Here is a 24,581-nt window from a genome sequence, read left to right as displayed (position 1 = left end):
GTTCTGTCAATAAAATTTCAGATGTAAGATGCTTGCATACTTAGGTTTCCTGATACGACCATGGAAGTGAAATAATTATTCCAATACTTAATGTAAACAATTTTTTCTCCTCTATGCTGTTATTTTAAACTGACACACAGTATCATGGTGCATGGATTATCAAGTTCAGTGTTACCTTTCTAACATCAGCACAAAGAACCTTTGTAGGTTTAGAAGTTTACCTTTATAACTTAAAACTTTAAAAAAAAAAAATAATATCAGGGCCGGCCGAGTGGCATGATGGTTAAGAACTCGCTTGGGATGCCAGAGGGCCCCGGTTCGGATCCCACATATGAGGGCCAGTGACACTGCCCTCTACAGCTAAGATGCTGAACAACAGCTCAACCTGGAGCTGGGCTGCCATGAGTCGCCGGCGACAGCGTAGGCTGCAGCCCCTTTGGCAGTGGGTTGCCATGGGCTACCGTGTGTAGCCAGCAGCCAGCGTGAGCGGCCAGCAGCCGCAGTGAGCGGCCGTCCAGAAGCCGGCGACTGATCTGCCTCACCAGGGAAGAGCACAATGATGGTGCCAACTTGGGCCAGTGAAGCAATGTCCTCCACAACTAGACTGAAGAACAAAAATGACAGCAACTTGTATGTTCCCCTTCCCCCAGTTCCCCAGCACTGTTCCCATCCCAATTCCCCAATAAAAATCTTAAAAAAAAAAAAATCAGTGACGTATCTTAACATACTCTTTTTCTTGTTTTCTTAATTCATGGGTTGATCATCCAAGGATCCTCCAAACATTTAAGGAAAATATTGTAGATTTCAGAATAAACTCAGCACATTAACTATTCTGTTTAAAAAAGTATCTGGAAGACTTTGACAGCAGGCATGCTGGAGCGTTCAGGAGCAGAGACTGGGGTGCAGGGGGTGGCAGAGGCCTGAAGAAGACCGGACACGACAACCTGCCCTCTTGCCTTTTTCAGCCTCATGTTCAATGTCACCTTATCTGCAGGCTGTCACTCGGCCCTGCATTGCTGTCACATATTACCACAGCGCATCAGAAAGCCCATCCTGGAGAGCACGCCGGAGCATTAGTGGGGCGCACGTCCACATATGACATGACGTCCAAGTTCGCTATCCTAGTGGTGTATGCATAGTGGGTACAAACTCCTAAAACTCGGCTTGACGCGTGTGACTGCCGGCTTGTCCAGGTGTGTGGGAAGGCGCAAACTAACAGCTCAGCCACCCGACAGGACCGCAGCTCTGTCCAGCACAGCCTTTCCACAGCGAACCTCTATCTCCCGTCAGAACGGCAGTCTGAGAGTCTCCGGCCATGCACCTGAGGCCGACTGCGGTGGCTGGAGGATCCCAGAGCTTTTGGACTTGTGGGGCTGGCATCTCGGCTCCTACTTGTACAGACAGACATATTTTCTTCCTGACACTAATCTCTAATTTCTCTCCTTAATTATCCAACATCCAGAAGAATTTCCCCCACTGCAACCCAGTTTGCACGTTCTGCTCACTCCATCTTTTTGCTCGGTTTCTACCACGCTTTTGAAACGGCTTCTGCGATGGCTCCCACGGACCCCCACAGGTCCCAGGGCTCTCTCGACTCGGGCTCTGCACGCTCTGGGCTCTCCCTCCCTTCTCCGTCCTCCACTTGCGACCTGCTCCTTCCAGCTGCGTCCTTGGGCCTCAGCCTCAGCGGGACCTCCTACCTGAAACCGTTTCCAAGACTCGTCGTAACCCTGTGACGTCACACACATGGCTTAATGGTGACCTTATTTAATTAATGGTCAGAACGCTTCCTGCTCCTGGCCACATTCTTGACTCCACACAGCCGCTGTCCAGGTGTGTCACCGCCATAGGGACGTCCTCCCAGCAGTTCATCAAGCTCAGCGTTTCCACACTTAGAGTTCAGATCTTTTTCAGCCCGTTTCTTTGAATTCTCCTTCCAACGAGGCAGGCTGACATGAAGGAGAGCGACTCTAGAACTGGGAGGACTTGTAACCAAATCATCACATCATCTTTTTTTTCTTCCCAACATTTACAGCCTTTATTGAGAGGCTACAGCTATTATGCCCAAATTTGGCCACTAGTATACAACCTCATTTCCCATCTAAAGTTAATGAGAATATATTTTACTTTAAATGGGACATAAAGGCAAAGTGCCGAGAATTAAAGTATAACCTTAAAGTCTTAAATTCATACAATATCAAAAGAAGCAATTCCCCAAATCATGAAAACATGATGAAATAACTACACAGAAAAAAATGGACATTTCAATCATTTCATTTTTTCCTGTATATAATGAAAACAGATGTATTTATAACTTCGGTCTTCAGAGAGCAGACTTCATAGTCACTATTCATTTAAAATAGACAAATGTTTACAAAGAACATTTAAGGTAAATTTCATAATTGCTTATAAAATGGTATTTGGAAGGTTGACCTGTATGAGGAAATAAGAGTTCTGTCAAGAGAGATGGTAAACTATAAATATAAAATATACCACAGTGTTAAAAACCTCACAGTGTTTTATAGGAAAATCAATAAAGATAACTTAATCTTTCTGGGGAAAAAATGTTTAGCATTACAAATTTAAATGTAAATTTTATATACGAATACAATAAGGAATATATTTAAACCTTGCACTGCCACATAATCATCACCTATTTTGTGTAAAACAATAAAAAAGATGTACTTTTTGAATGTGCGTACATCAAAACCAAAAGGTTAATTTTCACTTTTTCTTTTATTGGCTACTTTGGACGCACCTCGGGTGTTGGTTCCCAGAGGGCACTTTTCACAGATCGTGAGGGCACCTCTGCCCAGCGTGCCAGCCTTTTCCTGTCTGTCATGTCCTTGACCCAGCTCATGTACATGCTGGTTCTTTCCAGTCCCTGCTTTGCTGGATGCTCCTTAGGACTAACTCCCTGAGCTGCCAAATAAACCCAAACACTGAATTTAGTGTGCAAGCAGAAACTAAATCCACTTTTGCTTGCTCAAGTGGATCCAACTTCTGCAACAACTCCTTTCTAGAAACAGACATTGTGGTCTTCAGCATCTCCTCTACAGCACTGACAGAATCTTCAAATGTGGATAAACACTCATGAATCCTGCTGGAGAATTTGCTTTCCTCTACTGCCATTACAACCAACTCACTGTGTCCTGGATTGCCCAGGGCACCATCTCTAAATCGTGGACACTGCTCCTCATTTTGTAGGTTACTGTAAAGATTCAATAATGTGACACCTACGTCGGACATAACCAGTCCACAAGAAGAAAGTCTTTGATCAGTTAATGCTGTCACTATGCCAGTCAGGCTGATTCCTTCTTTCCCCTAATTTCTCTAACCCACTGGAAGCCAAGTTCCACAGCAACTCCTGACTGTACGTCCTGCTTTCCACTCACAGGTGTGAACTGGACCATGGCCATACCCCAAGGGGCCCCCTTGCCTGCAGTCTGTCCTCTTTGATTCACCTTTCAGACTGTGGCCAGGGGTGGATTTGGAAACACAGAAGTGCAATTGGCATGACAGCTGCCCGCTAGCTGCTGACTGAAATCACTTGTTATTTTCCTCCCCTAAGTATACCTGTAATTTGTCATCTGCAGTTTCCAGTTTCACTTTCTTTAAAGTGCAGTAAAAATGTAAAGGGGTGAAATTCATTAATGTCCCCAAATTATTACTTCATCATGTATTCAATATAAAAATTGAGGTACTTTACATTCCTCTCTTCTGTCCTGAATACCCAGTGTATTTTACATAATGGGACATCTCTCTTCAGATGTTACATTTCATTGGAAATACTTGATCTGCATTTAGATTTCATAAAATTTACGACTGAAAAAGTCGACTCACATCCCCAAGCTGTTTCCAACATATCTAAAACGTTCCCAATACCTGAAGTCAATGTCAGTTTTTAAATTTAGATTTTAAATGAATTAAAATAAAAAACTCAAGTTTCCCAGTCACAGCTGTATTTCAAGGGCTCAGTAGCCACATGGCTGCTGGCCACTCCACTGGGCAGCCAAGTGCATATGCTCCACTTTCTATATAATTTTAACAAGTTTTGGTGTCTGTTTCTCAGGACATTGGAGACTGGAAGGAAAAACCAGATGACTGAAACTGACATTTTTTCTCCATGAAGCACTCTGAAAGATTAAAAACAGTGACCTCTGGCACATATCCAACAGTTTATGCGTAGAGGTATTTTTTAATATTACCATCAACTTTCTTGGAACGAAGTGAAATTTACTGGTTGGATGTCCTAGTGTTACATCTTGGGAGATTTCATTTAAACATATTTTCAGCTTTTCAAATATTAGCCTTAGCAAATTCCTGGAAAATATGCATCAATTCATACCTATTGTGGCTTTTCCACTTTCCCCTATTTTTATGAAGGCCTAAGTTCTTGTTTTTCTTATCCCTTTTGTGGAAGTGGCGGGGAGGGTGTAAGAATAATTTTTAACATATTTATGAAGCCCTTTCTGTTGTATTATCATTTGCTGAAATCGTAAAAATAAAACCCTAAAAAATGTAGATGCTTAAGCTCATTTCTCTTTTTGGAATCTTATGCTGTGTTCCTTAACTGTTTCTCAAGGTTGTATTACAACAGAAAATTTAATATTTTTGAAAGTATAAATGATTTCTTGATATTTTATATATAAGCAGTGGATATAGTTTTGATTTTTGTGGAAGTGTAAAATTATCACAGATATCTGGGTGTTTTATTATAAACCAAAAATAACTAGAATTTACTTACCTTAAAAAATTCCTTTTTCTCAACCATCTCATCACCATCTGCATCCAGCATTTTAAAAGCAACATGAAACCCAGTATGGGGTTCTGCAATCAAGTGATAAATGAATAATTATTTAAATGTTGGTGAAATGCAAATTACTTGCAGATATAGTCAGATCTTCAAATTTGAAATAAGTCACCAGAAACCACATGAGTAGGTGCCTAAACAGAGAAAAAAGTGCTCTGTTCCTCTGACAATTTGAAGGGCTGATATATTTCTGTGGGTGTGCTGTGCTGCCATTAAGTGTTCTGCCCTCAAATCAAAGCAAAATTGATTTGAGAATTTCATTTCTTTAGCTTTCCTATATTCTTATGGGTTCTCGCTTACTTCCATATTGATTATCACTCTATTTCTCTTTCTCTGAGAAGGATTTTTCAAAAAACTTTTTATTTTGAAATAGTTTCAGACTTACAGAAATGTCGGAAAGATCATATGATGAGTTCTCATATACCCTTCACCCAACTTCCTCTAATGTCAGCATCTTACATAACCACAGTACCTTTATCAAAACTAAGACATTAACCCTGGTATAGCATTTTTAACTAAACTACAGACACTATTGTGATTTCATGTTTTTCCACTGATGCTGTTTTTCCTATTCTAGGATTAAGTACAAGAAGTCATATTGTATTTAGTTGCTGTCTCCTAGTCTCCTCCAAGCTGTGAAAACTTCTCAACGTCCTCTTGATTTTCATGAGCTTTACAGTGTGAAGACTACTGGTTGGGAACTTTGTATAATGTCAGTGAGGGTTTTTTAACATCCTTGAGTGAGGCTGATTCTGCTGGTCAACAGGCCTTCTGCTAAACAAAGTTATGCGGCCACAGTGCAAAGGAGGTAGAATAATCTAATCCAACAGTATCATCTCGTAGTTTTAGAAAATAAGGTACCAATAACATTTTTAAAGGTAAAGAAATAAACACTAAACTCCCACAACCCTGTTTGGTAAGACTACAGAATTCATGATCACTGAGAAAAACTGTGTGATACTTACTAGTGAGAATTGTAAGCAAGAAAAGATACTCAGTATATGAAATGAGCCCTGAAAGAGATAAAATAAAAACATTGGAAAATAAGTTTTCGGTGGTTTAGAAGTAATCATATACACACTATACAGAAACTTCACCTAGTTCAAAACACATTTTTACTTTAAATTATGTCTCTTTGGTACAGTGGGAAACTTTTATAATAGTGATCTAGGTACAGTGCTAATACTTAAAAAAGATACTAGGTTTCACCAGGTTACCAGTATTAGTAAGAAGCAGGAATGGGTGCTGGCTGGGAAATATTATAACAGGTACCACTGGAGATTTTACCTGCATGGCATGCACTTTATGTAACTGCTACTCAAATTTTACTATTAATAACGTCTCCAGTAAAGCAAATGTATAAACTGAGTAGAACAACAAGAGATTTGCATATACTGAGGGTCAGACTACACATTTCAATGGAAACAATGAAATCTCTGTGGCAGTATTGCTTTTCCTCTGGGCAAGCTCTCCTTCCCACTCCAACATGTGGTCTGGGTGGGACGGCCCATCATCCCCTTCCAAGGCAGATGCTGACGGTCTTGGCAGTCACTGTACCCTGCAAAGCTGGTGCAGGGACGGCCCGCAGCTGACCCCGGCTCGCCATCAGGCTGCCTTTGTCTGGCTGCAGGGCTACGCTGGGCCACGCAGGGTGGGATCTCTGTAGAGACACTGGATCACTCACTTCATCTCCCCCACAGGCTTTGCTGTGAGAATGTCTCACTTAGGATTTAGGGTCACGGAGACAGTCCACAGTGCAGCCAGTTCCTAACTGGCAGGCCTGAAGGATGGACGCTGGTGATGTCCAACCCTGGAGTAAGCTGTGGTTGAAGCTCATTCTCTGTCCCGCCATGAGCCAATCATGGCTGAAGCCAATACATGTAATTACTCACCATATTATTCTCTCTACTTTTGTATGTGGCTTAAGTTCTCCATGATAAAGTTTATGAATTGTGCAATTTGCTATTATTCTAAGTTTATGATCCAGAGGGAAATTTCTTTAGCTTATCAAGAAGCTATGATTTTGTTTATTTTTTTTTTTTAGCTGAGCCTTCCTGCTACCTGTTGGCAGCTCAGCGGCTGCTCAGCTCGGGCCGGGAAGAAGCTATGATTTATTAGATATGGTTTCTGTGTTTATTATGGTTCTTTTCATGGCAAGCACATAAAACCTGACACCACTTAGCTGAGTAGAAAGGAAGTTTATTTCGTGGCCAGACGGTCTTGTTTAATTGTACCTTCTCACTCCCTTTCCCTCACAAATCCCATGTGTCATATCATTTCATAGTGGAGAATTCAGGCTGCATCACCAAAGGGACTGCTTCCTAACCTCAAATATACAGCAGTGCCAAAAAAATGTATACACATTTTAAGAAAGGAAAAAACTATATTAAAATTGTAATACTCAATATATACCATCAACAAAAGATGAATACAAGTCACGTTTGACTTCTGCAATTACAAGAGGTGCTCAAAGTGGTTATCATCAGCATAATTTTAATATAGTTTTTTCCTTTCTTAAAATGTGTATTCATTTTTGGCATGCTCTGTATTTACCACACCTAAAAACTTATCAATAATTCCCTAACATTATCAAATTAAAATCAGTGTTACACATATCCCTGCTTCAGAAATGTTTTAAAAGTGTGCTCAAATCAGGATTCAAAGAAGTTCCCTCCATAGCACTTAGCTGATGGTCTCAAGTCACTTTTTTTTTATTGTGGTAAAATATGCACAACATAAAAGTTACATTGCAGCCATTTTAAAATGTACAGTCCAGTGGCATTAAGTACATTCACATTGTTTTGTGACCATTATCAGGTTTTCCTTATCACAACCAGAACCCCACAAACACCAGGTCCCCATTCTCTTGTGTCCCCAGCCCCTCTAGTCCACTTCTGGTCTCCGTTCGAGGGACTTCACGTGGGGGAGTCTTACAGTACGTGCCCTTTGTGACTAGCTTATGTCACTGAGCACGATGTACTCAGGCTCACCCATGTTGCAGCCTCTGTCAGAATCTCATTCCTTTTTAAGGCTGAGTGATATTCCATTACACGTTTATGTCGCATTGTGTTTACCCATCATCAGTGATTGTTCCCACCTTTGGCTGTTGCGAACAATGCTGCTACAAACACTGGTGTACTAACTAATACCTGTTGAGTCTCTGCTTTAATTCTGGGTAAATACCCAGAAGAGGACCTACTGGGCCCCGGGGAAGTCTCTGTTTCATTTTGTGAGAAACCCCCACAGGCTGCAACATTTTACATACCCACCAGCCGTGTGCAAGAATTCCAATTCCTCCACATCCTTGCTAACACTTGTTATTTTTTTTCTTGATAATAATGAGTGTGAAGTGGTATCTCATGATTTTGATTTGCATTTCCCTGATGATTCATTAGTCATGGTGAGCACCTTTCATGTATGAATTAGCCATTTTATACGTCTTCTTTGGAGAAAAGTCTATTCCACTTGCCCACTTGTAAATTGCCCTGTTTGTTTTTGGTTGTTGAGTTTAGGAGTTCTTCACACATCCTGGATATTAGCCCCCATATATGAACTGCAAATGTTTTCTCCCATCCTGTGGGTTGCCTTTTCACTCTCTTGATGGTATACTTGATTCACAAAAGTTTTTAAATTTTCTTTTGTTCCCTGTGTCTTAAATCTCTTTTAATCTAGAGGTTCTTCCTTGTCTTTTTTTCTTCCTCTCTTTCACCTAATTTGTTGAAAAAGCCTGGTCATTTGTTCTGTAATTTCTTATAGCCTAGAACATTTTGATGACTGCATCTTCTTGGTGTCACTTCACATGTTCCTCTGACTTTCATGTTTTCTCCAAACTGGTTCTTCAAGCCAGAGTCATGCTGTACACACCGGGAGGCCACAATGCACATGTTTACAGAAAATGTGAAGTGCCGCTGTGATGCTGAGGGTAAGAGTTACAGGGCTTCGAGAAAATGCGAAATCATTTCCAGAGTTTGGATGATCAGAGGTGTAATTCTAAAAGTGGTATTTGAAGGATGGGTGAATTTTAATTAAGCAGGTGTGCCATAACTGGGAAAGCCACATAAGATAAATAAAGCTGAATGTTAAAATGAAAAGGAGACTGTCTGAGGTAGTGTCCATGTTGGCGGGGGGAGGGGGGGGCGGCGGGAAGAGGGGGTGAAGCAGTATGGAAATACAGAAGTGAGGAGCACAGGCTCAAGGGGATGATGATGGCCATCAGGGGACTCCCTCCACCCCCAGGCTCAGGCCCCACCCCCGGCTTCACTTCCCAGTCACACAAAACAGACACTCTGGCCAGAGCAGTTCAGAATAAGGCAGAGAAGGATTTTTACATACAGGTAATTCAGGCATGCATTTTAAATGTTCTGAATGATTTTTTTGTACCACCACCTTTTCTATCATTGTTTTTATTTTGGAGCAGGTGTACTTCTCTTTAGTAAAAAAGCCTATAGTAAGTCTTCAGATTTTTTTTTTCTTAAAAATATTCAGTGTTGGGCCGGCCGAGTGGCTCCGTTGGTTAAGAGTTAGCTAAGAGCATGAGCTCTGAGCAACGGGGCCGCTGGTTCGATTCCCACATAGGCCAGTGACACTGCACTCGAGCTGAGCTGCCACTGAGCTGCCAACAGGTGGCAGGATGGCTCAGCTGGTGAAAGCACATGCTCCTATCAACAAGACTGCCTGTTTGATGGTGGGCTACGCCCGCCTGCAACTAAGACTGAACTTGGCACCTTGAGCTGAGCTGCTGCCCGGATGGCTCAGTGAATAGAGCATGCGCTCTTAACAACAAGCCTGCTGGTTTGACTCCCACATGGGATGGTGGCTACGCCCACCAGCAACTAAGATTGTAACACAGCACCTTGATCTTGGAGGCCACAAGCTGCCGACGGGAAGCCAGATGGCGACTGCCTCCCTCCACAACTAAGGTTGAAGAACAACAGCTTGGCTGGTCCCTCTCCCCAATTCCCCAACACTGTTACCCTCCCCCAATTCCCCAATTTAAAAAAATAACCAGCTAAGGAAAACAAAAAGGTTTATAAAAATATTCAGTGTTTATATGAAGGGGGAATAAACTGAATGCCTTTTGTCATATCTTGTACCTGAGAGAAGTGCTCTAATCTTAGCTGAAAAGCATTTTATCCCTTGATGGCCTCATAAAAAGGAAGGAGCTCTTTTCTGATTTTCAAAGGAATATGGTAATGTGAAGAAATGGCCAAACTGCTAGATGGAACTGGGCTTGATGCCAAAAGGGGACCTCACTTTTCTTTTCTCCTGACACAGATGCCGTCTTTTACACAGGGTAACTTTTTGAAAAAGAAATTCCCAGAATCTTTCTTTGAAATACTGATGTAAACATAAAACTTGGATAAACACAGAGTTGAGACAGTGTAGGATTATAAACAGTATATTTCTACAATAGCATTTTAGGCATCTGCCCTGTGAAAATGCTTTTTAAAAAACTGACACTTTAGAATATTATAGAAGAAACAATTTAATACACATTTGTTACATTTAATTGTAAAATAAATACCGTTAAATGGCAATGTTTCAAAACCACCTGTCAAATAGGGAAGTATTTTAAATAATTTATATTTTAAAATTTGTTAAAGAATCCTTATGGGCCACTAGAAGAGATGATTAAATTCTGTTACTATGCTTTTCTGTGAATATTTTTAAATTGGAACCATTATAAAATATGACTTGCTACTGAGTGCAATTTTGAGAACCCTGTTCCCCAAAGAGAAACAACATATCTTATAATTTAGATTCAGTCCATCTTTGGGGATGGTATTAAAATGAGAATTCTGTTCAGTTTTAAAAAATACATAATAATTATGATTTACAATTTCCTTTTTTTTATAATGTATGGTTAGCGACATTATTTTCTTATTTCTAGAATGTAGTGCCTTTTATCAGTTATGATATAGTAGAAATTCTGATAGTTCTTTTATGTGGATTCTTCTTCTTTAGCTACTCTGCCTCATCTCTTCTCTCCAGGCTTTAATGAAAATCAATGTTTGGATAATTTATCTGTAATTGCTCAAAGAGTTTGAGAAAGTTACTTCCTACTTAATGAGTATTTTATTATGATTTAAAAATATCAATAACATAGTTATAACATTCTCTATGTAGATTCTCTACTGTAGATTCTCTAGGATACAGCTGCAAACCTCATAACTTCATCCCTTAATAATACTTTCATTAAATAAAACACATTAAGTACAAACTTGACAAATCAAAGTTACCTTTATCACCAAGGTCTCTGAAAAAGGTCCGTCCACAACCAGCTGTTTGGACTGCTGCCAGCACATCCTCCATATCCTTTGAATATACATATTTAAGTCTTTTAATTTAACTTACAGAAGTTCATTTTCTATCTTGTAAAAAAAAGGAAGGAGGGGAGGAAGGAAGGAAGGGTGGAAGGAAGGGAGGTGGGAGGGAAGAGGAGGAAAGGGGGAAGGAAGTAAAGAAGGAAGGAAGGAAGGAAGAAAGGAACCCTCTCCGCCCCACACATTGCTTACCTTTTTTGTGAGCTTCTTGACTGACGTTTTACCTATAGCCAAGAAGAAACGTTATTTAGTACCCATATTCCTCAGTGAAACTCAACTTCCATTTAAAAGACAAAACAAACAACTAGATATTTAAAAAATTAAAGTTTGACAATTTTAGCTAATATCTTTAAGTGAAAGTTATGAGCCAGAGAATCCTAAGTCTAAACACAAAGACACTGTGTGTTCTTTGTAAGACTTACTAATATTTTCAGTTTCACTCACCCCATTTCAGACACATGAAATCTTTTTTTAATTGAAGTATAGTTGGCATATAGTATCCTATTAGTTTCAGGGGTGTATATAGTGATTTGGTATTTATATACATTATGTAATGACCACGATAAGTCTAGTTACCATCTGTCACCATACAGTCATTACAATATTACTGACTGTATTTCCTGGGCTGTATGTACTTTACACCCCCTTGACTTATTTATTTTATACCTGGAAGTTTGTTACTTAATCCCCTTCACCTACTTTGGCTTCCCCTCAGCCTCTCCCCGATCTGGAAACTACCAGTTTGTTTCTTGTATCTATGAGTCTGTTTCTGTTTTGTTTGGTCATTTGTTCTTTAGATTCCGTATATAAGTAAAGTCATATGGTATTTCTTTCTCTATCTGACTTATTTCTCTTAACATAATACCCTCTAGGTCCATCCACTGACATATGAAATCTTATAACTATCTCTGACTTATTTTAAGTTGTCTGCATCATAAATTCTTGCCAAACATGATTTCTTTCTTCACATAATTATTAAAATCTGCCTCTTTTTTGCTTTCACTGATTAAAAAAATACACATGCATGCTTTAGAACGCTACCTTTTTGAACCCTGAAAGTTCTCTTAAGCTTATAGCTTCTCCAAATTTAAAAGGCTAGCCAACATCATTGTCCATTCTAAAATGATGTTACTTTTATTAATTTCCTAATGGGTAACAGAGATCTAAGGTCCTTTCAGGTTTTCAGCCATATTCTCTACTGCTTACATCACTTTCCTCTCACCTTCTATTGGAAAAGTCATGACGCATTTTTGCAACAAAAAACAGAAAAAATACATCATGACTTTTCTGACAACCCAATATAATTCTAAAGCTATCACAGTGCTTCTTTTGTTGAGACTTGCTCTATAGCTGCAGGCCTCATACAGCTAGAACAATGCTGTAAAATGTTGTTTCTTACATAAGCGACGTGCATCACAAACTTCCCTTCCTGTTCTCAAATTATCTATGAAGCTCCTTAAGTACAATTACATGGTCTATGAAAATTCAGGTGACAAGGTAAAGAAATGAACACTTTTACATGTGCCTTTTTTTCTAGTTTGGGAGGCTTAACTTGGACTACAAATCAAGTGGGGACAAATTCTATTATTTGGTCTTGTCAAGATTTTGTTTTTGCATTATTAATCAAAACAGTAGTTGTAAATGTGATTAAATAATTTTTAGATACATCTGTGACCATGTTTGTAATCTTAGGTATTACAATTTGGGATAATTTTTATTTACTGACACACTATTATGTGTCACCTGATGACAAAGAACCCTAGATTCAAATGTTAGGTGCTACCCTGTGATGTCATCAAATAGATAAAGTCACCATTTAACTGACAACTCCCAGTGTCTGTGTGGATATGTAAGTAGACTATGTGGTAATACAATGCTGATGACAAACCCCGAAAAGTGTGTAACACATGTGTTACTTGTCTTTCCTATTCTGTCAACTTAGAAAAAGAAACTGATCATGATTAACATGACTTACTTTGCTTTTCTTAAAGTGGTGTCACAAATTATTCATTACCATATGTGCTTTCATTTGTAAACAATTAAGGTTAGTTCTATCATTTTTTTAAAGAGAGATTAGTCCTTGCTCCCAACTGAAAAAGTATTCTAGGAAGTAATAACTGACATCTTGCAGGTGACATCTTGAGGTAGCAGTATGGATGGTTTCTAAGAAATAAGATTACTTCTAAATAAAGCTAGATTCCTTTCTGGCCTTTCAGAAATCTTTGTGCTTAAAATAAATCCTTCTACTTGAAACTGAGTAAGGAAAGAAGTTGAAGTATGCTTCCTGTAGCTGGAGTCTCGATGCCAAACAACTGAGCCAGTACAATTCAACACTATGTGAGTGAAATACAATAAAGGCAAAAGCGAACTGACTAACAGGATACCAGCAGCACAGCTCAGAATACATTGTGCAGCCCTACTGAGGCAGATTCCACGTCTGGTTTACCTTATGGGGCCCAGGGCTTAGCATGTTAAGTATTTGTTGAATCAATAATTGAATAAAAAGTTAGAAAGGGTTCCAGATGTCTTTTTACCCAGATCCCTGCCTTTTGCTGGTTAATAAATTATTTTCCCTACTTTACAAATAAAGCAGATAAGGCCCAGCGATGGGCGAGAGGAGTGAGGTCACGATGTGGACAATGGAGGGTTTCTTTCTCATACAGATTTTTCAAAAACAGGTGGTGGACACCTTGGAACGTGCAGCCTACTTTCAACCCCTCATAAGCCTTCACATAACTGAAGAGCTGGGCACAATCTGATCACAGAGGCAGTTCTGTGCTTTTGATTGTCACTCAGAATGATAACACTGGCTATTTCATGTTGATTACAAGTTCTGCCTGGTATTGGCATATATATTGAATTATCAGAAATGGAAAAACTATGTACTTAATGAGCTTCTCTTGTAAAAAAAATAAAAATGCAATCAATAATTAGAAAATTATAAACAAATAATCTCTGCTGATAAAAAGTTTGGGGGGGCAATGGTCTTACATAAAATTCACTTTTATTAAAAAAAAAAAAAAAGGTAAGGCAGAGCTACCAGGCATGGACACCTCTCTCTCTCACTTCCTCTTTCTTCCAGGTTAAACTTGTCGCCGAGTAAGAGAAGGGTCAGCAGGGGGGTCGTCTTGCCCACGCATGTCCACTGTCATGCCACTTGCTCTCGGTTGTAGCAGCAGAGACCAGGGCACCAACAGGGGCCCAGGGTCCGAGTTGTTGTATCACGAGCAGGAACAACACAGGACACAGTAAGCAGCACCACACATTTTGGGCCACAGTTTTCTATTGAAGGATGAAACCCATCTGTAAATAATCTAACTTTTCCTTCAGGTTTTTCTAATTTGGGGGTCTATTTCTTTGGGGGCAGGGGAGGAGAGGACTCCTGCTTGTCTTTCTTTGGCTATTTCTACTTTCACACTCATTCCAAAGTTCAGTCTTAACTTTCATAGCTATTTCATGTACATCCATGCATTCATATATGGAAATAACAGAATGTGGGAAACTTAGCAGAGAAGCAGGTCCAGAACAGAGCTGTGAGGTTTGCTGTACAACATGAAAGATTGGGAAACACAATGGCTGTTCTTGGCAGGTGTGTGCAGCTCTCCTAGCAATAGGTTGGGGTTCTGGCTCAGGAAGCAGGATGTTTCTAAAGGTCTCCACCTATTCTGGAGTCCACCAAGTGAAAAACAGGAACAAGTATATCTCGTTATAGGCAAACAGCAATTTTAATATTTAAATATGCAAAACTACATTCATACATGTTAAGTGTCATTACTGTTCAAATAAATCTTTGCCTCTAGCCAAAGCAAAATCATTTGATAATCACAACTATAAAAGTTTTACTAGTGGTGTCTGATTCAATTTCATTTTGCTGGAGGTAAGTGGACTTCTGACACATAAAAATTAGACAACAGAGACAGTTCCATCACTTCATATCTTGCATAAATATGCAGAACAACTTGGCATCAATATTAGGATTAGGAGGAGACAGAGCTGATCACTCCAATACTTGGTTGAATTCAGTCCCAGCTATTATGCAAACCAAGGCAGCACATGACACATTAGCAAAGTGACTAAACTAATACCACCAATATCACTAATAAAAGTGGAGACTGCAGAAAGAAAAGGATGACAAATTCAATGGTGTTATTTCCTTCAACAAAGCATATGGCTTGTTTATTTTTGCTGGAATACTTAAATGGTGAGAATGAGAGATACCATCTGGTTGTCGTTTCTTCTAGAAAGAGACAAATGGTGAACCCCTCAAATGACCAAAACGCCTTCTTGTCAACTTTCCTAAGTAGGATCTTGAGATACATTTAAATTGTTTTTCAAAAGAAAAAAAAAAAGAAATGTGCCCTTTTGTGCAACCTCAAGCACTGTGAAATAGGAAAAACATTATATGCAACTACCTATTGAATGAATTTGAAAAATGGATATAAAGGGGTAAGTACAGCAGCTAAGAAACTAAATAATGAGGCGAGGTGAAGGGAAAACTTATCCAAATAAGAGATGTTTAAATCAAGACCTGAAGAATTACCCCCTTTACCCTGCGTATCACCCCCTTATCCATGGTTTCACTTTCCATGATTTCAGTTACCAGCGGTCAATCATGGTCTGAAAATATTAAATGGAAATTCCAGAAATAAACAATGCCTAAATTTTATTATTTAAAAAAATTTTAAATATATTTATTATTATTTTTTTAAAGATTTTATTGGGGAATTGGGGGAGGGAACAGCGTTGGGGAAATCGGGGAAGGGAAACAGACAAGTTGCTGTCCTTTTGTTCTTCAGTCTAGTTGTGGAGGACGTTGCTTCACTGGCCCATGTTGGTATTGTGATCACTGCGCTCTTCCCAGCTGAGGCAGATCAGTTGCCTGCCCTTGGCTGCTCAAGGCAGCTCACAGCAGCTCACGCCAGCTGCCGGCTACTCATGCTGGCTGCCGGCCACTCACGGTAGCTTACGGCAGCCCACTGCAGCCCCACTGTAGCCTATGCCATCGTCGGTGACTCACAGCAGCCCAGCTCCAGGTTGAGCTGTTGTTCACCATCTTAGCTGTAGAGGGCGCAGCGTCACTGGCCCATGTGGGATCCAAACCGGAGGCCCTGCTGCTCAGAGCTCATGCTCCCAAGCCAACTCTTAACCAATGAGCCACTTGGCCGGCCCACAATTCCTAAATTTTAAATGTGCGCTGCTCTGAGTTAGCGTGATGGAATGTTGAGCCATCCCGCTCTGTCTAGGACATGAATCCTTCCTTTGTCCAGCGTCTCCACACAGCACCTGTCCCCGCCCAGTAGTTACATAGTAGCCGTCACAGTTACCAGATCTATTGTACTCATACTGCAGTGCCTGTGTTCAAGTCACCCTTATTTTATTTAGTAATGGTCCCAAAGTGCAAGAGTAATTTCAACTTTATCACAGGTACATATGCACAGAGGAAAACAGCATATACAGGGTTCGGGGCTATCCAGTTTTAGGCATCCACTTGGGGTCTTGTAACATGTCCCCTTTGGATAAGGGGGGGGGGAAGGCTCTAGTATGAATGAGGTCAGAAGAGTGGGGTTAGCAGCCTTCTGGGAATAGCATATGAATCAGTTCTGAGATGGGGAGGGTTGGAACACTCTACGAACCGAGGGGCGCCTGTCAATCTCTTCTGTCGTGGTAAGAAGGAAGGAGAGGTTGAGTGTCTGTGAGAGCAGTTTTGATGGCAGGAAGCTGAGGTAATTACTATACAGTGACTTCGATTTTCTCTCCGAGCGGGTAATCAGGTAATTTGCTAGAGCACATAGGACAAAATGGAAGGCTGGGGATTGCATCAGAAGTGGCTGGTATAAAGAAATACAACTGACTTTCCTACAGAGATGCTGTATCTGTGACCCTGATAACTCACTATTAGTTCTAGTAATTTGACTGTAGACACTCTGGGATTTTCTATGGAGATAATCATGCCTCTGAACAAAGATAGCTCCCTTTAAATCTGCAGGCCCATTTCTTTTTCTGGCCTTTCTGTGCTGGCTAGGCTTCCAGGACAGGCTGAATGAAGTCCTGGGAGTGGGCAGCCCTATAGCTCCTGACCTCACAGGCAAAGCTTTCCATTTCTAACCACTAACAGTAGGATCGGCAACTGGCCTTATGTCCATTGTGGCCCTTTAGGACCAGCTGCAACAGTGCCATACTGTCACCTCCATATGTGCTCTGTGAGTTGAAGTAGTCACAAAGATTCAAGGAGAGGGGACAGATTCCCCAGCTCTTGATGGGGAGTGGTCAAGTTCTGGAAGAGAGGGCAGGAGTAGCAATACCGGCGCAGCCATTTTTGGAGTTACACCCTGCTGCAGTGGCTTCACTGACCTACCCTTCATGTGGACTGTTCTCCCCTCTGTTCTTAAGAAACTCTACCCGTTCTTCTCCTAGCGTTAGTCCTGATTACTTGAGCCCTCACTCACTCACCTCTCTGCTGACACTTTACCACAAAATAGACTTTACCACAGTCTATTACCCAGACTTATACTAGACTGTGAGTTCTGTTAACACAGTAACAACGTCTGTTTTCCTCACCACAGTATCCCCAAGGCCTAACACAGTGCCTGTTACATGAAGCGCAGCCAACAAAAATCTTAGTACACGTATGGAATACAACTCATCATCCAGTTATAGAATTTGTACTGACTGGTGTGTTTATTTATTAATCTATTCCATAAACGTTTGTGCCAGCACTGTACCAGGCGGGGATACAGTGTCAAAGAAGAGAGCCCCGACGCTGTTCACCAGCAGAGGGGTGAGTGGGCCAGGCTGGCTGGGGGGACACGTGGGGGCAGCCTTTTAATTGGGAATATTAATTGTAACCAGTAGTTGCCTCAAGCTTTCCCACATTCTCTACTAACCTAAGCGTCCTAACAGCACTCACAGGTGAATACTGCTAGTGTACAGATCTGGAAATAGGCAGGAGGAGTTCAGTAGCTTACCCCAGGTCCCAACAGGGATTTCGCGGTGGAGAAGAACTGACTCCAACAGGCCACCCTTTGCCTTGATAGCAATGATACAACACACTGCATGGCACCTTCACATATATTGCTTAAATACTTCTCAAACTTGTTTGATCAAAACAATCACCTGCGGGGGGGGGGGGGGGAGTGCTTGTTAAAAATACAGAAATAGGGCCGGCCGAGTGGCTCAGTTGGTTAAGAGCTCGCTCAAGAGTTTGAGCTCTGAGCAACAGCGGTTCGATGCTCAGCCCGAGCTGAGCTGCCACTGAGCTGCCAACAGGTGGCAGGATGGCTCAGCTAAAAAAATAAATAAAAAAATTAAAAAATACAGAAATATAAGAGAAAGGTAGGTAGAGTGAAAGGGTGTCCATGATGGACTCCATGGCCCGATCTGAATCAAGATGATGGCAGGGGGACGGGGAGGACTTGAGCGTTTTACTTGTGACCAGGTGAAATATCTACCAAGTAAGTTTGGAAAATTCTGTATAAAAAATGATTAGAAAGAATGAAACGATACTCAATATTACAGAGCAAGAAACATTGGAGAGAGATTAGGAAATGAGCCCCAAATCAAATAGCTGTAATAGTGGCACAGATAAGACCTATAAATTATAACTGCAGCAATTTAAAAACTTTAAGTTTGCTTGTGGAATTTCAAAACTCCAAGATAAATCCACAAAGACAGGCTCATACTAGCAACTTTGCCACATGCACCATCATAAATTCTATGGCCACCAAATTATAACCCTTTTTGGGGTTTTCAGAGGAAACTGTTAAAATACCCATGGGTTAATCTGAATTTGGCTTATTTATTTACTTCTTTGCAACAAAATCTGTATCGTAAGGATAAGTAAGGGCTAGCGGATGCAGAGGCAAGGGCAGTCAGGATTGGTGTGGGGCCGAATTCCTGTAGAATCTCTACTGGACAGTCCTCTCTTCCATTTCTTCTGACACCCAATTTGGTTTACTCTTGGCTATTATTAAGATGTTAATAAATAGAGGGTTAAGCTGTAATGTCACTCTTAAGGGGATTTATATTCTCCTGGAAGTGGGGGAAAAGCTTTCAAGGAACTGAGCTAAAACCATAGTCCCACAAGTGGGGGAATGGACACTTCCAGAGGTTAGGGCACCACCAAAGGAGAACGAGCAGTCAACACCCACATGGGAGAGGCCGGGGAGATGGCTAAAGTCAGCCCCATCAGTTACTATTAATATTAGCAAAACTCATTATTTGCAAAACATCCAGATAGATAAATACCAGGTAGAATTGAGTTTGGATCTAATGAGTCTCAGATTCTTTTGTTTCTTTCTGTTTATACATGAAGAGCATGGGTCACTGGGCTGGCTCTGTTTTCCTTGTTTTGCTGTTCATCATGATACGCAGGAATGCAACCAAGATTATTATTATTCTTATCCATGATGAAAACTGAAGGTGAGGTATATCATACACATAAAGGATGTATTATTTGGCCTGCAAAATTACTGAATTCTTGATGTAGCTAAATGCCTTCTGATAGAATTTAATTGCATTCCTGAATAATAAAGGTGGAAACATTATCAGGACCTGATTTGGTTAAATCAAGGGTTGCATAAAAACAACAACAGTGAAACAAAGGAAAAAAAAAACATGTAAACTTTGAACTTTATGAGCGTATCTTGGGCCTGTGGCTACAGTAAAGCAAATATTAGAGTAAATTGAAAGAACATAATAGGGGAGTAAATGCTTTGATGATACTAAGTACAAGAGTAAATAGCTGAGATGTTCAATGAGAGAAAGTCAAAGGAGCTAACCACTGAGCTGGGTAAAGAGAAAAGAAACATTAATACATATTAGTTACAAGTATATGATATGTTAATATTTTGAGGATGTTGATCAAGTTTTTACAACCTCCACTTGAAACCCTAATATGAAAAAATGAGCATAAATTACGGTATAGGATGCAGCATAGACATTTCTGATAACCAAGAACTGTTTGGCTATAAAATATCTCTAAGAATTCTTTCATCATTCTTTGTGGGTTTTTTTCCACGCTATCATCCTCTTTGTTTTGGACCTTTTAGAATGAGAATTTCTAGAAAAAGCAATCCATACCTGCTATTTTCATTGCCTCCTGATTCTCTCTCTACCTGCCCACCATTCCCTTGAAACTGACCTATGAAAGGTCCTAATGAACTATGCTAGCGACCAAATGCAACAGCCTCTGCTCAGTTATCATCCCCCTGGACCTTTCTGAAACACCGACACTGCTGACTCCATGACACTGCATTCTCACCCTCGGTCAATGGTCTTGTTTAAAAAAATCTCTGTGATTGGCTCTTCTTGCTTCACGTACCTTTCAAATGTAGCGTTCTTTAAGAAGTGCTTTTAACTTTCTCTTTTTTACACAAATAATAAACATCTGTTGCAGATGAATTGGAAAATTACAAGAACAAAAAGAAAATATAAAAACTAATAATTCCAAAAGCAAGAATGAACTATCAGCAATTTGGCGAATATCCTTTAAACTATAATTTATGTATAAACATATATACGTTAAAAAAAAAAGGGCTCTTACACTTCATATACATTTTAAAAACCTGCCTAATTGACAGAATTGAACAAAAAAGGCAGTTCTATCATACTAGTTAAAGACTTCAATACTCCACTTTCAACAATGAATAGAAGAGCCACTAAAATCAATAAGGAACTCGAACAACACTATAAGCCAAATAGACCTAACAGACATGCAGAACTTGTTACCTAAGAATATCAGGGCATACATTCTTCTCAAGTGCACATGAAACATTCCAGGACAGACCATATGATAAGTCAAAAAACAAATCTTAATAAATTTAAACACTGAAATCACACAAAGTATTTTTTTCTGATAACAGTGGGATGAAACTAGAAATGAGGAAGAGAGGGAAAACTGGAAAATTCACAAGTATGTAGAAATTAAACCAATGCACTCTTAAATAACAAATGGGTCAAAGAAGAAATTACAAGGGAAATTAGAAAATACCTTGAGAAGAGTGAAAATAAAATCACAACACACTAAAACTTTTGGGACAGAGTAAAAGCATTGCTAACTGGGAAATTTATTGCTGTAAATGTGTATATTAAAAAGGAAGATCTCAAATCAATAGCCTAATTGTATACATTAAGGAGCCAGAAAAAGAAGAGCAAACTAAACTGGAAGCTAGCATAAGGGAGGAAATAATAAAGGTTAGAGCGGAGATAAAACAGAATAGATTAATAACAGAGAAAATCAATGAAACCAAAAGTTGGTTCTTTGAAAAGATCAACAAAGTTGATAAACCTTTAGTTAGTTTCACTATAAAAACAGAGAGAAGCCTTAAGTTGAATTATGAACATCAGAAATGAAAATGGGGACATTACCACAGGTTTTACAGAAATAAGAAGGATTCTAAGAGAATACTATGAATGACTGTATGTCAACAAATTGGATAACTTAGATGAAATGAACAAATAAGTAGAAATAAACAAACTAGCAAAATGGACTCAAGAAGAAATAGAAAATGTGAATATACCCAAACAAGTATGGAAAATGAATCTGTAATAAAAAACTTCCCAACAAAGAAAAGCCCAGGACCAGATGGCCTCACTAGTGAATTCTACCCGACATTTAAGGAATTACCACCAATCCTCCTCAAACTCTTTGAAAAATTGAAGAAGGAACATGTCTGAACTTACCCTAAGAAACAGGCATTACCCTGATATCAAAGCTAGACAAAGACATTACAGGAGAAGAAAACTGTAGGCCATTATTCCTGATTAATATTGGTACAAAACTTCTCAACAAAATTCTAGCAAACAGAATTCAACAGCACATGAAAAGGATTATACACCAGGACCAAATGGGACTCATTCCTGGAATGTAAGGTTCACTCAAAATCTGAAAAACAATCAACGGGATATACCATATTAATAGAACGAAGGAAAGAACCCACGCGATCAACTCAATGGAGGCAGAAGCAGCATCTGATGAAATCCAAATTCAATAATAAAAAACACTCAATAAAATTCCATGATAAAAAACACTCAATAAACTCTGAATAGAAGAAGGGAGCTTTCTTAACATTGTAAAGGGCATAGAAGTAAAACGAGAGCTAACATCATACTCAATGGTGAAGACTGAAAGCTTCAGCAGTAAAATTAGGAACAAGAAAAGGATGCCCAAGGGGCCGGCCGAGTGGCTCAGTTGGTTAAGAGCTCGCTCAAGGGTTTGAGCTCTGAGCAACAGCGGTTCGAGTCTGGCCCGAGCTGAGCTGCCGCTGAGCTGCCAACAGGTGGCAGGATGGCTCAGCAAAAAAAAAAAAAAAAGAAAGGATGCCCACATTCCTCACTTCTATTCAAGATGTGACTAGGCATTCTAGCCACAGCAATTAGGCAAGAAAAAAAGAACCAAAAAGTATTCAAATAGAAAAGGAACAAGCACAATTATTTCTATTTGTAGAAGACATGATCTTATAAGTAGAAAACCTTAAGAAATTCACAAAAAACTGTTAGAGCTAATAAACAAATTTCTCGAAGTTACAGGATACAAAATCAACACACAAAAATCAGCAATGAATACTCTCAAAAGGAAATTTTAAAAAAATTTCATTTGCAACAGCATCAAAAGAATAAAATACTTATGAATAAATTTAACCAAGGAGGTGCAAAACTTGTACACTGAAAACTAAAAAACTTGCTGAAAGAAATTAAAGATTTAAATAAATGGAAAGACATCTTGGGTTATTGGATTGGAAGATTTAATATTGTTAAGACGATAATACTTGACCAAAAGCAATCTATGGATTCAATGCAATCCCTATCACAATTCTAACGGTGTTTTTGGCAGAAATAGAAAAACCTGAAATCTATATGAAATTTCAAGAGACCCTGAATAGTCAAAAGAATCTTAAGAAAGAAGAACAAAGTTGTAGGTCTCACACTTCCTGATTTCAAAACTTAATACAAAGCTACAGTAATCAAGACTGTTACTGGCAAAGTATACACCTACATATCAACAGAACAGAACTGTGAGTCCAGAAATACACACATTTATGCTCAACAGAATTTTCGCAAGGATGCCAACACAATTCAATGGCAAACAAATAGTGCAGGGACAATTAGAGAGCCACATGCAAAAGAATGAAGTTGCACCCTTTTACCTTAAACCATTTACATAAATCAACTCACGATGGATCAAAGACCTAAACTCAACAACTAAAACTATAAAACTCTTAGAGAAAAAGAGGGGGCAAAACTTCATGATCTTGGATTTGGCAATGGTTTTTCAACTATGACACTGAAAATACAAGCAACAAAAGTAAAACAGAAATTTGAGTTCAAAATTAAAAACTTCTGTAAACTAAAAGATGCTAAAAAAGACAATCCATAAGAGAGAAAAAATGCTATTTGCCTATTTCATCTAAGTTATCTAATTTACTGGCATACAATTGTTTGCTGTATTCCTTTATAATCCTTTTTACTTCTGTTAAGTTCAGTAATGATGCCCCTTTCATTTCTTTTTTTTTTTAGCTGAGCCATCCTGCCACCTGTTGGTAGCTCAGCGGCTGCTCAGCTCGGGCTGACTCGAACCGCTGTTGCTCAGAGCTCACACTCTTGAGCGAGCTCTTAACCAACTGAGCCACTCAGCCGGCCCTCATTTCTTTTTCTAATAACTTGAATGTTCTCTTGTTTTTTCTCTTGGTCAATTTTGCTTAAAATTTTTCAGTTTTTGGTATCTGTTTTCAAAGAACCAGGTTTTGGTTTCAATGATTTTTTCCTACTATTTTGCTAGTCTCTATCTATTTTTTTTTATCTCTAATCATATCTATTTTTTTTATCTCTAATCTTTATTATTTCCTTCTCTCTGCTTGGTTTAGTTTGCTGCTCTTTTCCCAGTGCCTTAAAATGAGAGATTAGGTTATTGTTTTGAGACCATTCTCTATCAATATAGGCACTTATGGCTGTAAATTGCCCTCTAAGCACTCTTTAGTTGCATCCTGCAAGTTTTGATGTATTGTGTCTTCATTTTCATTCACCTCAAAATATATTTTGTGATGATCCGTTTGAGTTCTTCTTTTAATCTTTGGTTACTTAGCAGTAGTTGTTCAATTTCTATGTTAAATTTATTGAAGTTTGTTTAATGGCCTTACATATGGTCTATCTTAGAGAACGTCCCCCCGTGCACTTGAGAAGAACGTGTATTCTGTTGTTGTATGGAGTGCTCTACAGTTGTCTGTTAGGTCTAGTTCATTTATAGCATTGCTTAAGTCTTCTATTTCCTTTCTGGCCTTCTGCCTAGTTTTTCTATCCATTATTAAAAGTGGATACTTCATTATTTAAGTCTCCAATAGGTTATTGTTGAAGCACCTATTTCTCTCTTCATTTCTATTGGTCCTCTGTTATATGTGTGTGTGTGTGTGTGTGTGTGTGTGTGTGTGTGTGTGTGTGTGTGTGTGTGTGTG

General features: G+C 39.4%; 1 protein-coding gene across 1 annotated transcript in view; it reads right to left on the bottom strand.

The window, feature by feature from the left end:
* Positions 1-24,581, bottom strand: part of MICU2 (mitochondrial calcium uptake 2) — a 75,749-nt gene that overhangs the window by 23,537 nt on the left and 27,631 nt on the right. Inside the window, exons 3-6 of the mRNA XM_019652366.1 lie at positions 11,329-11,360; positions 11,053-11,128; positions 5,779-5,826; positions 4,748-4,830 (exon numbers count right to left, since the gene is read on the bottom strand). Coding sequence (XP_019507911.1) covers positions 4,748-4,830; positions 5,779-5,826; positions 11,053-11,128; positions 11,329-11,360 — 239 coding nt within the window. The remainder of the gene's footprint in view (positions 1-4,747; positions 4,831-5,778; positions 5,827-11,052; positions 11,129-11,328; positions 11,361-24,581) is intronic.

The sequence above is a fragment of the Hipposideros armiger genome, unplaced genomic scaffold (assembly GCF_001890085.2).
Source record: "Hipposideros armiger isolate ML-2016 unplaced genomic scaffold, ASM189008v1 scaffold_178, whole genome shotgun sequence".
Lineage (NCBI taxonomy): Eukaryota > Metazoa > Chordata > Mammalia > Chiroptera > Hipposideridae > Hipposideros > Hipposideros armiger.
Note: the sequence above shows the minus strand (reverse complement) of the source record. Positions and strands in the feature narration are given on the sequence as shown.